This window comes from Ranitomeya imitator, chromosome 1 (genome assembly GCF_032444005.1).
Source record: "Ranitomeya imitator isolate aRanImi1 chromosome 1, aRanImi1.pri, whole genome shotgun sequence".
Classification (NCBI taxonomy): Eukaryota; Metazoa; Chordata; class Amphibia; order Anura; family Dendrobatidae; genus Ranitomeya; species Ranitomeya imitator.
In genome coordinates this window covers 507,925,876-507,940,212 of record NC_091282.1, presented here as the reverse complement: position 1 = coordinate 507,940,212, position 14,337 = coordinate 507,925,876, and the positions used below count along the sequence as shown (strand labels likewise).

Genomic DNA, 14,337 nt, shown 5'->3' with positions numbered 1-14,337 from the left:
TAGTCAAGTTAGGTGTCTATGAACTCATACTGACCTGGAGAATCATAATGTCAGGTCAGTTTTAGCATTTAGTGAACCTAGCAAAAAATCCAAACAAAAAACAAGTGTGGGATTGCACTTTTTTTGCAATTTCACCGCACTTGGAATTTTTTTCCCGCTTTCTAGTACAAGACATGCTAAAACCAATGATTTCGTTCAAAGGTACAACTCGTCCCGCAAAAAATAAGCCCTCACATGGCCAAATTGACAGAAAAATAAAAAAGTTATGGCTCTGGGAAGGAGGGGAGTGAAAAACAAACACGGAAAAACGAAAAATCCCAAGGTCATGAAGGGGTTAACCACAATACAGAATATTTACTGCTCATTCTGAAAAATAGGCCCTCATGCATGACAAATAGCAAAAATATAAAGTTATGGGACTCAGGATATGATGACACAAAGCACATTTTTATTCTGTTTTAATTCTTTTTTTTTGTAAATTACCTGTAAATTATGGAATATAACTCATCTTGGCTTTGTAGATGGCTTTTGGAAGGCTTAGATTAAAAATGAAAGCGAATAAATGGCCACTGGGAAACAGTAACTGTAATCAGCAGCCACGGAAGGGCTCTTATCATGCATTTAGATTGATGTCTTTGGTAGCAGGCCCCACACACTGCATCAACTCTGTGACTTACAGTATGCTACCGGTCACTGCCTGTCACTACTCACTCAGCTTCAGCTGTGTGTCACACAATGTGGACAGAAAAAATGGGCACATCGCATTACAAAATTACACCGAGGGCTCAGTGCACAACATACCCAATTACAATTTTCTAGAAAAGGGGTCTGTCTGCCTTGCTTACTATACTGAGCAAATGTCTTAAGAAATAGCACATCTCAAAAAATACATCCCCCTCATGACACCCGCCGTACATGTACGGCACATGTTGGGAGCAGGTGTATGGAGCGGGGTCACACAGATTGTCCGCCCCATACCCAGCAGGTGATGACTGTGTATTACAGCCAGGACCTGTCCTAAGAATCGCGAGCGGAGCAGTGCTCTGCCCGAGATTGTTAACCTGTTAAATGCCTCTATCAATCTCTGTTCGCAGCATTTAACATGTGCCATTGTGCGTTCATGTTATTATCTATGCTCATTAGCATGCCTGGGACGTGATCGATGGTCTCAGATGGGTTGTCATGACAGCCAGTGGTCGGCCTGTGGCCGAGCTTCAAACACTATGATTTCCGCTTTATGCAGCAATGCTGTGTCATCACAGTATATAGCACAAGCGATCAGAAGATCGCATCTTCAACTCCGCTGAGGAATCTAACAATAACAATAAAAAGTAAAAAAAGAGGTTTTAAAGAATCTAAAAAAAGAAATAAAATAAAAGTTCAAATCACCCTCCTTTATCTCCATTGAAAATAAACATATTAAACAAAAGAACACATGTGAAATAGCCAAGTTCAGAAAAGTACAATTTATCAAAATATAAAAACAATGAACCCCTTCGTGACAGAGCCAATTTTGTACTTAATGACCAGGCCAATTTTTACAATTCTGACCACTGTCAATTTATGAGTTTATCACTCTAAAAACGCTTCAACTTATTCCACTGATTCTGAGATAGTTTTTTCCGTCACATATTGTACTTCATGTCAGTAATAACACTTCTTTGATATGACTTGTGCTTATATCTGAAAAAAAAAAATGGAAATTTGATAAAAATGTATAACATTTTGCAATTTTCCAAGTTTTAATTTTTGTGCCCTTAAATCAGAGAGTTGTGTCACACAAAATAGTTAATAAATAACAGTTCCAACATGTCAACTTTACATCAGCACAATTTTGGAAACATTTTTTTTGTTAGGAAGTTATAAGGGTTAAAAGTCGACCAACGATTTCTCACTTTTACAACAAAATTTACAAAATAATTTTTTAGGGTCGACCTCACATTTGAAGTGAGTTTGAGGGGTCAATATGACAGGAAATACCCAAAGTGGCACCATTTTAAAACTGCACCCCTCAAGGAGCTCAAAACCACAGTCAAGATGCTTTTGGTGCATCACGAGAACTAAAGCAATGTGGAAGGAAAAAATTAACATTTTACATTTTTATTAAAAAAAAATAATTTAGACTCAAACTTTTTTTCCCCAAGGGTAACAGGAGAAAATGGACCTCAAAATTTGTTGTCCAATTTCTCCTGAGTACAACAGTAACCCCGTATGTGGGGGAAAGCCACTGTTTGGGGGCAGGGCTCAGAAGGGAGGGAGCACTGTATAACTTTTTGAACTCAAAATTGGCTGGAATCAACTGGTGGGCACCATGTTGAATTTGGAGACCCCCTGGTGTACCTAAACAGTGGAACCCCCAATTCTAACTCCAACCCTACACAGCCCTAACCCTAACACAGCCCTTAGCCCAACCCTAACACCAACACATAACCTTAAGCACAACCTTAACCCAAACACCACCCTAACCCTAACACCACAACCCTACCCCCAACACAACCATAACAAAAAACATAACCCTAACCCCAACCCTAGCCCCAACCCCAACCCTACTCTAGCCCCAACCCCAACCTTGTGATACGGCCTATCACAATGATCAAAATGAAGTAATAGGATAAATCTCCTATTGTTGCCAGGTGCTGGCAGGCCGATCTTGGTGGGCGCACTGCACATGCACTCACCATTTTCTTCCAGAGCCACAGGTATCAGGGATGCTGGAGGTACCATGGGGGCTCAGGGGACCCTATTTCTTTCTCTCTTCTAATATGCTGCATCATATCAGAGGAGAGAGAAATAAATGGGAAAATTGACTTTTTTGTTTTGGTTGCCGTTGTACGATAAATAACGGCGATCGCAACACTGGGAACGGTATAAACCGACCCGAATCATGTTCTCCGGGGTCTCAGTTTCCCCCCTGGTAGCTGAGACCCCTGAGATTTTCCAACTCTGGGAGCGCTATTCACTTACTTCTCGGCGTCGTTAAAAAGCTGCACTGAGGAATAACTACCCTTAACTGCCACCAATGAAAAGCATATCGGCGGTCATTAAGGGGTTAACCCGATCAGTAAACATCATAAATGGAAAAAATTCAAAAACAACAAAATTACATTCTTAGTCTCATCTATTCCAAAATAGTACTTATAAAAACATTTGTCTCACTCTACAAAAAATAAGCTTTTACACAGCTCCATCGGCCAAAAAATAAAAATATTACGGGACTCGGAAAATGGGAACAGAACCCAAAAAGATTTTGGTGTAAAATTTCAGATTTTTTTCCATCAATAAAACAATAAAATACTGGTTATGCTTGGTATTATTGTAATTGTATTGATGAGAAGCATCTTGCATGGTAATTTTTACCACCAAATATACTCCGTAAAAACAATTCCCAAAACACAATATCAGTTTTTCACAGTTTCACCACACTTGGAATTTTTTTTACCATTTTCCAGTACACTATGTGGTAAAATGAAAGGTTACATTCAAAAGTACAACTCATGCTGCAAAAACAAGCCCTCATATGTCAATGTGTGGAGAAAAATAAGAGTTATGGCTCTGAGAAGAAAGAGGGGAAAAACAAAAAACAGAAATTGGCTGTTGCATGAAGGATACATAAATACATACAAAAAAACTTTATGCTTGACATATTTTTTTTAGTGATCCCCTACTCCAGTAAAGAGAAAAGTGACATTATGATGGATTCAATGAAGGATACATTTAATAGCAAAGTGCAGTGATACAAAGCTAGAAAACAGTTATAACACAATTATAACTATAATGTTGAGGATTATAATTATAGCTACATTTTTAAATAAAATAATATACATACAAATTTGACACCTTTTAATGTTTGTGTGCATTTTTTCTCCCTAATCTTCTTCTAGAATTGAAAAAAAAAAGAAATCAAATAAGTTCTTCAAATAGATTTTTGGCACTTGTCAGCACGTACATGTGTTTCCATTGAGTTTATCTAAATTGTGCTTGCACAGAACAGCTGAGCAGAACATTTTCCGTTTGCTCACCTTCTACTTGTCAAAACAGTTATGTAGAAGTGTCCATATCTCTAGGAGCTGAGGGATGCGTATAAATGAAAAGCCATTCTATCCCATTTTACCGCTTCCGAACATGATATGGTAGATACACAGATCAAGCATCACTTTTGTATTACAGAAATTTCCAATCATAGATCTAACTCAATAAAACAAACAAAAATGGAATCAAGTGCAAGAAGGGGAAGCAGAAATGAAACTTATATTATTCTTTCCTGTATAGGAAAAATATAAAATAATTTTTTTCAGGAGATTTATTATGGCTGAACCATGTGCAGCATAAGGCTAGGTGCAGAAGGCTGTATGTTTTCTCATCCAAGAGAATCGGGTCGATTATGAAAATCACACTCTGATCAAATTCTGATCAGAGTTTCATTAAAGTGTGATTATCCAATTGTCTTGGATGAGAAGATGGATGAAAACATTTTTTCTATTTTCTCTATACTGTCAGTCCATGGAAATTGGACCACACTTGGATGTCGTTCCAGTACAGTCTGATGTTTTATACACACTCATTGACTAGCATGGCTGAATATGATCTGAATATCGGATCAAACTTGGGCATACTGCAATTTTTGCTCCCTAGCTTGCTCTGCGTAATAAAAAAATGAACATGTACATGGCCCAATAGAATAATATGGGGATGATCTGTCAAGGTGACAGATAGCACTTGTCCGATTCTTACGGTCCTCTGCATGAGCTTTAAATCAGGTGCATTTTGGAGGAAATCTTCTTTGGTTTTATTCTGAAATGCTGTGGTTGCTTCCAAGAAAGGGGAGACATCATCTGGATGATTCTATGTCATGCTGTCCTCATGCAGTTTGGATTGATTGACAGGTCTCTTCCTAGCATATGAGAGATTTGTCACTCAAGCCAAGTTTGCAACATGAATGTTTCGATATTGTCATTGTAGCAGTAATATAAATCAACTATGTTGGCATTTGTTTAATTATACCAAATCCAGTAAATCAAAAGTATAAAAATATAAAAAATCTTCTGTGGTGCCCCTTAGGATAAGTTACTTTTATATATGGAGATGACAACTACACATGGTTGCATGTAAATCGCAGTAACACTATTCACAACGCATTGCACTGACTCATAGTTATGGCTTAATAATAAATACGTACAATGACAATAAAAATCATCCAGTTGTTAACAACTAGAATTTACACTATTTCTACAGGTTGTTTGATACACGTTACAGCATTCGAGAAAACGGGCAACTCTTGACCATTCTAAGTGTGGAGGAAGGTGATGACGGTGTTTATTGTTGCCTGGCTAAAAATGGTGTTGGAGATCCAGCAAAAAGCTGTGGAGCTTTGCAAGTGAAAATGAGTAAGTGTCAGTGATAATAAAAATGAGTTCAGTCTGTGCCAACAGTTGTTCACTCCTTAAAACCAAATTAGCAAGCCTGTCAGTCCTTGAATGCTTTCAAAATATCTGAAATTGATCCAGCTCTGCATATGTGTGCATCGAGCTAGAATAGATTCTCTGGGTTCCAGTTATAGCTTTGTTTAATTGTTTTTAGAGAGTATTTGGCAGGATTAATTGGAGTACATCATCAATTCCATTTTAGATTCATTCATTAGATTTAAGTATGTAGAAAGGATATAATATTTTTTTTATCTTTTCCTAGCAGTGGTTATATTTGAGGCAATATAATTTCTTAGATGTCTTTTGTGTGCTTTGTCATGTGTGCTTTATGACAGCTGCAATGAATAGCAGTTAAAAAACAGAAAAGTGAATTTTAGCACCCAGTCAATAACCCCGTTGAGGCTATGTCTTATTCCCCCCCCGCAAAGCAAGATTTGGATGTATGCGGCGATGTTGCTGTAGTCTACAATGGTGCGTATAGAACTACTGGAGTTGGTCATAACAAACGAAGTAGACGTATATGCTGGAAATGATGCATGTCAGAGTGCGCGTTTGCTCTACAGCCTGTTTGCCCGACAGGGTCACTAAATGGGTGACAAGACGCAATGTGAAATCACCTTACGGCTATGTTCAGATAGGGTTTTAGCATACATTCAATTACTACTTCCAAACAGGCTTATGTCCGATGGCTTGCAAAATTCTAATGGGGCCATTGACTATTAATGATGCAGACCGAGTCAAAGTGTGCTCTGTAAGACATAATTTTTGGCAAAGTTGAGGAGAGCACCAAGACGTACCAAGACACCGTGACACTCTCTGTATAGTTATAATCAATTACCCCATCATCAGATACACCTGAATACTGCTTTGTAGGGCTTCAAGCATAAGCTCGCATGGCGCCTCTGAATGTATGTTACAATGATATGTGATCATAGCCTAAATGAAGAAACTGGCATACAGCCAGCACCCCCAAGAAGCTGGCATTGGATATATACCTGTAACCTATTCTTATATAATTGTCCTTCCAAAAAAATAACTTATCTCTCCTAAACCCACCTTCCAACTAAACACAGCAGGTGAAATAAGTATTGAACAAGTCACCAATTTTCTAAAGGTGCTATTCACATGGATTCTCACCAGATGTTGGTAATCCACACAGGCAAAGAAATCAAACCATAGATGTCCATAAATTAAATTATGCGTAATATTGAGAAATGACACAGGGAAACATGAACACGCTTACTAAAATTATTATTATTATTATTATTATTATAGCAGCACCATTTATTCCATGGCGCTTTAGATTTGAAAAGCGGTATACATAATAAAAAACAAGTACAATAATGTTAAACAATACAAGTCATGACTGGTACAGGAGGAGAGAGCACCCTGCCCACAAAGGCTCACAATCTACAAGGGATGGGTAAGGATACAATAGGCAAGGGCAGAGCTGGTCATGCAGTGGTTTGATGGATCGGTGGTTACTGCAGGATGTAGTCTTCAAATGTATTTAATACTTTGCTTAAAATTCTTTGTGGGTGATTACAGCTTTAAGATGCCTTCTGTAGGGAGAAACTAGACAAATGCATTGCTCAGGTGCAATTTTGCCACATTCTCCTGCACAATCACTGCTGAAATCCTGAATTTTCCATGAGTTTCTTCTATGAACTCTGAGCTTTAGTTCCTTACATAAATTTTCTATTGGATTCAGGTCAGGTAATTGGCTGGGCCATTCTATCATCTTTATTGTCTTTCTCTGAAACCAATTGAGAGCTTCCTTGGTTGTGTATTCGGGATCATTGTCCTTCGGAAATGTCCATCCTCATTTCAATTTCATCATACTGGTAGATGGCAGTGGATTTTTATTAATAATGTCTCAGTACATTTGTCTATTGATCTTTTATTTATATGAAGTTTGCTAGTGCAATGTGTTGAAAGACAGCCCTACACCATGGTATTCCCACCTCCAAACTTCACTGTTGTTATGGTGTTTTGGGGGTGATATGCAGTGCCTTTTGGCCTGCAAATATGGTGTGCATTATAGCATACATACAGTTAAATTTTGATCTCATGTGACCAGACTATATTCTCCCTGTATTTCATACAGTAGGCTTGTCTAAATGTTATTGAGCATACTTTAAACACACTTGAACATGCTTTTTTCATTAATGGAGTCTTGCATGGTGAGCTTGCATACAGGCCATGGAGGTTGAGTGCATTACTTATAGTTTTCTTTGAAGCAATTGTACCTGCTAGTTCCAGATATTTCTGTAGATCTCCACAGGTGGTCCTTGGCTCTTGGACAACTTTTTTGATAATGTTTTTCACTCCAATGTATGAAATCCTGCAGGGAGTGCCTTGTCATGGCTGGCTTAAGATGAAATTATTTTCTTTCCACTTGCGCATTATTGCCCCAATACTGATCACTGGAACCATCAGTAGTATAGAAATTCTACTGTAACCAATGCTATCAGCATGATTTACAGCAATAAGGTTGCAATGGACTTGAGACAGTTCACTGATTTTATCCATCATGAGATGTTTCGTGTGTGGCACCTTGGTAATGAGACACCTTGTCATGATCTAGTCCTGGGTTTGTTTCTGATTATTCTCTCCCAGGGATGGTCATGCGGGGGTTAATCTTCCTTGCCTCATTTTGGGATCTGTCTGGCTATTTCAGTCTGCTGTTACCTGCAAGCAGTGTCAGGTAAAGTTCCTGTCTCTGGCTTGAGCAGCTGACCCGTTATACACTGATTTATGCTCTGCCCATTTACCTAGGTCCCATTCCTATGTTCCCCTAAGACTTCACTTTTTGTTGTACTCACTCTCCGTATTGTGAACCCTTGGTATTTTACTCGGCTTGTTCTCTGACCTGTTTCACTGTCTTGCGTTTCTAGCTTTTCTGCTCCCGTTCGGCTCTGACTTCTTTGGCCTGTTTCTGACCACATGTACTTCTGTGACCTCTGGTACTTCATTTCATCTCTGTTGCTGACCTTGCTTTGTCTGACTACTTTTTTGCCACCTAATGGCTCCTGCCTGCTGCTCTGTGATTTCACTGTGAGTATACCTGTTTTCCTTCACTCACACCCCCTGGTGGAGGTTGGGTGCTACTGCACTGCAGCAGGCATTACAACACCTTTTTATAGGCCATGAGTTGAACCAACTGATATTATAAGTGGCATGATTGCTTTCAATTACTGATAGATTTAAGCTGGTGTAAAGACTTTCCATGGCTTTTTGCACCTCTCTTTCTTCATATGTTCTATACTTTTTCCATGTGTCATTTCTCATTGTTACACATAACTTAATTTATGGACATCTATGGTGTGATTTCTTTTCCTGTTTGGATTTGATAGGTTCTTTCCGACATCTGGTGATAATTTCATGCAAACAGCACCTTTAGAAATATATTTACTAAGAAAAATGGTGACTTGTTCAAAACTTATTTCACTTGCTGTATGTATATTGAGGTGCCAATGCTGAGCCAACTTTGTACAGCCAAGCTGAAAATTGATCTGCAAAAATCAAGAAATGCTAGCCTTTTGTCTTTTTTTTCTTGCCTGTATAAAAACTGGAATATTTCATTTTCAATACTTTCATAAAACGTAAGACATTTAAAAAAATATGTTTAGAATAAAATATACATTCACTTTGAATTTGTGCAAAATTACGCAGTTTAAACAACACACTGAGGTTTTTTTTTTATTTGTTTTATTCATTAATTCATTTATGTTTGCTGTTATTAATTTCTTTAAAATTAACAGGGTTGATGGAGTGAACACAAAAACATGTTTTGAATTTTGGGTATGGCAGTCCAATGATGTTTTGAATTTTGTAATATAAAATATTTCTCCAAATAGTTAAAGGTAACCTGCCACCAGAAAAAAATGCACAATAAACCTGCAGATATCGGGTTAATGGTCTTATTCATTGCCTGAAGCCTGCACTTGGCCAAATGCTTAGGGAAGAAAATAAACTTTTTTCACCCCAGCAGTATCCCGGTTTCAGTCACTGGGGCGGTGCAGGCTCGGGCTCAGTCAGAGAGCTAAGTGCGGGCACTGGGCAGGTTAATAACGCTAGAAACCTGCAGTTTGACCACATATCTGCAGGTCAATAGCTTTTTTTCTGATGACAGTTTCCCAGTTTTCTCATGCGATAGATCCACTTTTGGTGTTCGCCTTTGTGCTTCGGTAGTCTGCTTTTTACACTTCAACAGAAAAAATAATAATTTTTATTTCTATAGCACCAACATTTTCTGCAGCACTTTACAGTTCAAAGGTGATTTGTACAGGCCATAAAGACTTAAAGGGAACCTGTCACCCCCAAAATCGATGGTGAGGTAAGCTCACCGTCATCAGGGGCTTATCTACAGCATTCTGTAATGCTGTAGATAAGCCCCCGATGTAACCTGAAAGAGGTGAAAAAGAGGTTAGATTATACTCACCCTGGGGCGGTCCCGCTGCTGGTCTGGACGGATGGGTGTCTCAGGTACGCTCCGGCGCCTCCCATCTTCATCAGAAGAATTCCTCTTCTGGTCTTCACGCCACGGCTCCGGCGCAGGCGTACTTTGTCTGCCCTGTTGAGGGCAGACGAAAGTACTGCAGTGCACAGGAGTCGGGCCTCTCTGACCTTGCCTGCGCACTGCAGTACTTTCCTCTGCCCTCAACAGGGCAGACAAAGTACGCCTGTGCCGGAGCCGCGGTGTGAAGACCAGAAGAGGACGTCTTGTAATGAAGATGGGAGGCGCCGCAGCGGACCAGAGACACCCATTTGACCAGACCGCAGCGGGACCGCCCCTGGGTGAGTATAATCTAATTTATTTTTCTCCTCTTTCAGGTAACATCGCCGGCTTATCTATAGCATTACAGAATTCTGTAGATAAGCCCCTGATCATGGTGAGCTTACCTCACCTTCGATTTTGGGGGTGACAGGTTCCCTTTAACAGAGTAATAGATACAGTAATTCAAAAGGTGCCAAGAGGCGTGAGGGCCCTGCTCACAAGCTTACAATCTATGACCAAAATTCTTAATTTTCTGCCCTTTTTTTATAGAAGTATAAGTCAGAATAACCCATTATAGGGACAAAGATCAGCCCACAGGGTATGTTAATGAGCAATTAAATAATTATTATTATACATTTATCTTAATCCACTTCATATCTAAACAAATAAAGGGTAGAAATACGTGTAGGCATAAAGAAATGACAGTATACTTAAGTGCATTCTGCATGATAACCAGCCATATGTTACTCCAGTTCTTGGAAAGCTAGCCAACGTGTACAACCGTCCCTCGTCTTCATCAGCTGAAGTATATGTTTTAGTTCTTTTTTACAATGGTAGTAGATGTCAAATGTCTGACAACGTCTAGGCAAACAGTTGTGAGCATCTGGGCAAAAGTTTTTCAGCATTCATGGAATGACTTTAAAATAATATACTTAGAACATATAAGATTATTTTTAGACATGAACTAACTAGTTTTATATTCAACTGTTAATTAAACATATACATATGTCATTTATATAAGAAAAATGAGCATGGAGGCAACACTTTTGTATTAGTCTCATACTTTAGAACTTTATTAGTTGATTGCTGTAAGTTTAACAATTTTTTCATACTTTATGAATGATTAATACTTTTATTAATTGTTAGACTTTGAATATTCATTGTACATTCTCAGATAATCATTTATGGACCAGAGATCTCCTATCCATCACATTAAAGCTCCATATTTTATCTAATGAAGATAAAATAATTTTTGTTGGTGTTTCTATTTATTATGTTGTAGTTTTTATTTCCTAATAATCTTTATTTATATAGCACCAACATATCTTGCAGCACTTTACAATTTATTTATATTTTCAGAACCAAAAATTACCCGCCCACCAATGAATGTAAAACTTATAGAAGGAGTAAAAGCAGTCCTGCCTTGTAATAACCTGGGAAATCCCAAACCATCTGTATCATGGATTAAAGGAGAAAATGCTGTTAAGGTAAGCATTGCTATCATATTTGTAGATTGTGAGCCCTCGCGGGCAGGGTCCTCTCTCCTCCTGTACCAGTCATGACTTGTATTGTTTAAGATTACTGTACTTGTTTTTATTATGTATACCCCTCCTCACATGTAAAGTGCCATGGAATAAATGGTGTTATAATAATAATAATAATAATAATCAATGATGAATACATTTTCAGGATAAATTGTGGAGTTACTATACATTTACTGAGAAATGTTATTTATAGTATAGGTTTAGGGGGAAATGAAATTTAATGGCAATGTACGAGTTTCTTATTTCTTATTAGTGTAAATTTGCAAATATTGACTCTGTCAAAAATTAGAGTAATACCTAACATTTAGCACAATATTTTATTTTAACCTCTTCTTGACCTTAGGGTTTTCCTTTTTTGCGTTTCCCAGTTTTTGCTCCCCTTCCTCCCGGGGCCATCACTTTTTTTATTTTTTGATCAATATACCCATTTGAGGGCTTATTTTTTAAAAAACTAGTTTTTCTTTTGAACAACATCATTGGTTTTACCATATCATGCACTGGAAAACAGGAAAAAAAAATTCTAAGTGCGCTGCAATTGCAAAAAAAGTGCAATTCCAGATTTGCTTTTTTTTTCTTTAACCATATTCACTAAATGTTGACACTGAGCTGCCATTATGATTATCCAGGTTATTACAAGTTCAAAGACACCAAACATGTCTAGATTCTTTTTTATTTAACCCCTTCCCGACCCATGACGCCACGTAGGCGTCATGAAAGTCGGTGCCATTCCGACCCATGACGCCTATGCGGCGTCATGGAAAGATCGCGTCCCTGCAGATCGGGTGAAAGGGTTAACTCCCATTTCACCCGATCTGCAGGGACAGGGGGAGTGGTAGTTTAGCCCAGGGGGGGTGGCTTCACCCCCTCGTGGCTACGATCGCTCTGATTGGCTGTTGAAAGTGAAACTGCCAATCAGAGCGATTTGTAATATTTCACCCATTATAACGGGTGAAATATTACAATCCAGCCATGGCCGATGCTGAAATATCATCGGCTATGGCTGGAAATACTAGTGTGCCCCCACCCCACCCCTCCGATCGCCCCCCCAGCCCTCCGATCTGGCCGGTACACTGCTCCGGCTCCCCTCCGTCCAGTGCTCCGCTCCCCCCCGTGCTCTTGTCCGCTCCCCCCGTGCTCCAATCACCCCCCCGTGCTCCAATCACCCCCCCTGCACTCCGATCCACCCCCCCCGGTGCTCCGTTCCACCCCCCCGTGCTCCATTCCAGCCCCCCCGTGCTCCGTTCCACGCCCCCGTGCTCCGTTCCACCCCTCCCGCACTCCGATTCCCCCCCCCGTGCTCCGACCCCCCCCCCCCGTGGTCCCCCCCCACCCCATCATACTTACCGATCCAGCCGGGGTCCCGTCCGTCTTCTCCCTGGGCGCCGCCATCTTCCAAAATGGCGGGCGCATGCGCAGTGCGCCCGCCGAATCTGCCGGCCGGCAGATTCGTTCCAAAGTGCATTTTGATCACTGAGATATAATCTATCTCAGTGCTCAAAATAAAAAAAATAATAAATGACCCCCCCCCTTTGTCACCCCCATAGGTAGGGACAATAAAAAAATAAAGAAATTTTTTTTTCCACTAATGTTAGAATAGGGTTAGGGTTAGGGGTAGGGTTAGGGGTAGGGGTAGGGTTAGGGTTAGGGGTAGGGTTAGGGCTAGGGTTAGGGCTAGGGGTAGGGTTAGGGTTAGGGCTAGGGGTAGGGGTAGGGGTAGGGTTAGGGGTAGGGTTAGGGTTAGGGTTAGGGCTAGGGTTAGGGTTTCGGTATGTGCACACGTATTCTGGTCCTCTGCGGATTTTTCCGCTGCGGATTTGATAAATCCGCAGTGCTAAACCGCTGCGGATTTATGGCGGATTTACCGCGGTTTTTCTGCGCATTTCACTGCGGTTTTACAACTGCGATTTTCTATTTGAGCAGTTGTAAAACCGCTGCGGAATCCGCACAAAGAAGTGACATGCTGCGGAATGTAAACCGCTGCGTTTCCGTGCAGTTTTTCCGCAGCATGGGCACAGCGATTTTTGTTTCCCGTAGGTTTACATTGAACAGTAAACTCATGGGAAACTGCTGCGGATCCGCAGCGTTTTCCGCAGCGTGTGCACATACCTTTAGAATTAGGCTATGTGCACATGGTGCGGATTTGGCTGCGGATTCGCAGCAGTGTTCCATCAGGTTTACAGTACCATGTAAACATATGGAAACCAAATCCGCTGTGCCCATGGTGCAGAAAATACCACGCGGAAACGCTGCATGTCAATTCTTTGTGCGGATTCCGCAGCATTTTACACCTGTTCCTCAATAGGAATCCGCAGGTGAAATCCGCACAAAAAACACTGGAAATCCGCGGAAAATCCGCAGGTAAAACGCAGTGCCTTTTACCCGCGGATTTTTCAAAAATGGTGCGAAAATATCTCACACGAATCCGCAACGTGGGCACATAGCCTTAGGGTTAGGGTTGGAATTAGGGTTGTGGTTATGGTTAGGGGTGTGTTGGGGTTAGGGTTGTGGTTAGGGGTGTGTTGCGGTTAGGGTTGTGTTTAGGGTTATGGCTACAGTTGGGATTAGGGTTAGGGGTGTGTTGGGGTTAGTGCTGGAGGTAGAATTGAGGGGTTACCACTGTTTAGGCACATCAGGGGTCTCCAAACGCAACATGGCGCCACCATTGATTCCAGCCAATCTCGTATTCAAAAAGTCAAATGGTGCTCCCTCACTTCCGAGCCCTGACGTGTGCCCAAACAGTGGTTTACCCCCACATATGGGGTACCAGCATACTCAGGACAAACTGCGCAACAATTACTGGGGTCCAATTTCTCCTGTTACCCTTGTGAATCAAAAAAAATGCTTGCTAAAACATAATTTTTGAGGAAAG

General features: G+C 40.4%; 1 protein-coding gene across 1 annotated transcript in view; it reads left to right on the top strand.

Annotated features, from left to right (window-relative positions):
• The window catches only part of MUSK (muscle associated receptor tyrosine kinase), a 331,368-nt gene that overhangs the window by 122,631 nt on the left and 194,400 nt on the right, over window positions 1-14,337 (top strand). The window contains exons 3-4 of the mRNA XM_069745513.1: window positions 5,233-5,384; window positions 11,284-11,411. Of these exons, the coding sequence (XP_069601614.1) occupies window positions 5,233-5,384; window positions 11,284-11,411 (280 nt within the window). The remainder of the gene's footprint in view (window positions 1-5,232; window positions 5,385-11,283; window positions 11,412-14,337) is intronic.